General features: G+C 57.8%; 1 protein-coding gene across 1 annotated transcript in view; it reads left to right on the top strand.

The window, feature by feature from the left end:
- The window catches only part of SLC4A5 (solute carrier family 4 (sodium bicarbonate cotransporter), member 5), a 23,844-nt gene that overhangs the window by 19,935 nt on the left and 1,387 nt on the right, over window positions 1-2,522 (top strand). The window contains exons 20-24 of the mRNA XM_009574784.1: window positions 339-517; window positions 624-696; window positions 886-954; window positions 1,202-1,375; window positions 1,527-1,690. Of these exons, the coding sequence (XP_009573079.1) occupies window positions 339-517; window positions 624-696; window positions 886-954; window positions 1,202-1,375; window positions 1,527-1,690 (659 nt within the window). The remainder of the gene's footprint in view (window positions 1-338; window positions 518-623; window positions 697-885; window positions 955-1,201; window positions 1,376-1,526; window positions 1,691-2,522) is intronic.

Raw genomic sequence — 2,522 nt, 5'->3', positions numbered from 1 at the left:
GGGCGGTACAGGAACGATGGGTGTACTGGGGGGATGCAGGGTGCACCATAGCAATGTGGGGTGCCTCAGGGCGATGCAGGGTGCACCATAGCCACGTGGGATGCACCATGGCGATGCAGGATGCTTCAGGGCGATGCAGGGTGCATCACGGTGACGCAGGGTGCACCATAGCCGCATGGAACGCACCATGGCGATGCAGGATGCTTCAGGGGGTGCATTGCGGGGTTGCAGGGTGCGTTCCGGGAGAAACCTCACCTTGCTGGGCTCTGGGGTGAATATAGGAAGAGCTTCACGAGCCGCATTGCCCCCCCGCGACCCTGCTGGGTGCTGTGTTGCAGAAAGCAGCGGGCTACCACCTGGACCTGTTCTGGGTGGGCATCCTCATGGCCGTCTGCTCCTTCATGGGGCTGCCCTGGTACGTGGCGGCCACTGTCATCTCCATCGCCCACATCGACAGCTTGAAGATGGAGACGGAGACCAGCGCCCCGGGGGAGCAGCCCCAATTCCTGGGTGTCAGGTGAGGAAGGCTCAGCCATGCTCTTCCTCGGGGTGTGGGGGGGGAATCCAGACGCAGTAGCGTGTCCAGCCAGCACGGCCTCATCCTGCTTCTCTCACCGTTCCAGGGAGCAGAGAGTGACGGGCATCATCGTCTTTGTGCTGACGGGGATTTCCGTCTTCCTGGCTCCTATCCTGAAGGTAAAACGTTCCCATTCCCCCACCCCCGCTCCCTCCCTGCAGATATTTGGAGACCTGGGAAGAAAAAGCTGAATTTTCCCCCAAAAGCTGGATTTCCCCCCCTCCATGGCCCCCAGAGTTGGTCCCTGTCCCTGGGAATGAGCTGCCGCCTTCCTTGGGGTAAGCGCTGTGTTTTTTCCATGTCCCCAGTACATCCCCATGCCGGTGCTGTACGGCGTCTTTCTGTACATGGGTGTCGCATCGCTGAACGGCATCCAGGTAAGCGCTCCTCCTCTTCCTCCTTCATGGCCATGAAGGGGTCCTACGCTGGGGCAAAAAGGGGGATTTTGACCCCAAAATTTGCATGCATCCAACATTTCCAGCTGCGTGGATATCCAAAACCCTCTGAGAAACGTCAAAAAGCCCCAAATTCCCCATTTCAGTGACTAAAAGAGGGTTTATCTGGGCAACCTGGGAGCCTGGGGAACGGGGCCAAGGGCTAACAACGGCCTTCATCCCACCGCAGTTTTGGGAACGCTGCAAGCTCTTCCTCATGCCGGCCAAGCACCAACCCGACTACGTCTTCCTCCGGCACGTGCCGCTGCGCCGCATCCACCTCTTCACGCTGGTGCAGATCGTCTGCCTGGCCGTCCTCTGGATCCTCAAATCCACCGTGGCCGCTATCATCTTCCCCGTCATGGTAGGGTCATCCCCCGGGCTGCTATTGCAACCTCGTTTAGAAGATTTTTTTTTTTTTGAGATTTAAGGAAATTTGGGTCCCGTGGTGTTCCCCAGGTCTTGGGATGAGAGATGCTCTTGCAGATCCCGCTCTTGCGTCTCTCCCCTCCTAGATTTTAGCCTTGATCCTGGTGAGGCGGCTGCTGGATTTTGTCTTCTCCCAACACGACCTGGCCTGGATTGACAACATCATCCCCGAGAAGGAGAAGAAGAAGGAGGATGACAAGAAGAAGAAGAAAAAGGGCAACAAAGGAGATAGCAGCAGCGATGAGGAGGTGCGTGCGGGGTGGGTGGGGGACTCCTATGGCCGGGGGGGCATCTCGGACTGGCTGGGGAGGGAAAGGTCTCACCGAAACCTCCAGGTCGGTGGGTTTGGGATGAAGGTCTTTGACTCATGGAGGGGTTTCACTGTGTATGTAGGACTGGCTGATTGAGGGGCTTTAAGTGATGCTTAAAGGGCTGGCCGGAGGCTCCAGGGGATGCTTAAAGTGTCCAGAAAGCTGGAAAATCGTGGCAAAAATGAAATCCTTAGGGAAAAGAGCCAAAATCCCACGGCTGAGGGTACGGCACCCATCGTATGGTGGCAAAGCATCGTTAACCCATGCAACCCCCTGCTGCAGACCCTTCCCCGGGCAGAAGGGCTGAGAGTTTATTTGGGAAGAGGAAGGCAAAGCCTCCTCTTCCTCCTCCTCATGCACCCACCTCTGGAGGATTTGGGTCCCTTTGGGTGCTCCAGGTGGTCTCGGAGCCCACCCAGGCGCTGCCTTCACCGAATTTCCCCACTTTCTTCCCCAGTTCCCACCTCCCTCAGTCATTAAGATCCCCATGGAGCCCCTGCCATCGCAGCCCCGAAACGGGGGTCCCCATTGCCTCAGCCGTAAGTAAAGAGCTCAGGAGCCTCTCTCGCATTCCCTACCGCTTCCTAACCCTCCCGCAACGGGATCCGCTCGGCCACCGATGGCACTAACCCCGCTAAAAGACGCAGCCTGGATCCGTCCCGCCGAAGCGGGGAGGAGGGTTTCCTGTATTTAAAGCAGGTTTGAGAGGATGCAGCAGGCTCGGGGCTGCTAATAATTTTGTATTCCAGGGGGCTGGACAGGCAGGATTCT

Source organism: Fulmarus glacialis, unplaced genomic scaffold (genome assembly GCF_000690835.1).
Source record: "Fulmarus glacialis isolate BGI_N327 unplaced genomic scaffold, ASM69083v1 scaffold21183, whole genome shotgun sequence".
Lineage (NCBI taxonomy): Eukaryota > Metazoa > Chordata > Aves > Procellariiformes > Procellariidae > Fulmarus > Fulmarus glacialis.
This window is presented reverse-complemented; position numbering and strand designations above follow the sequence as displayed.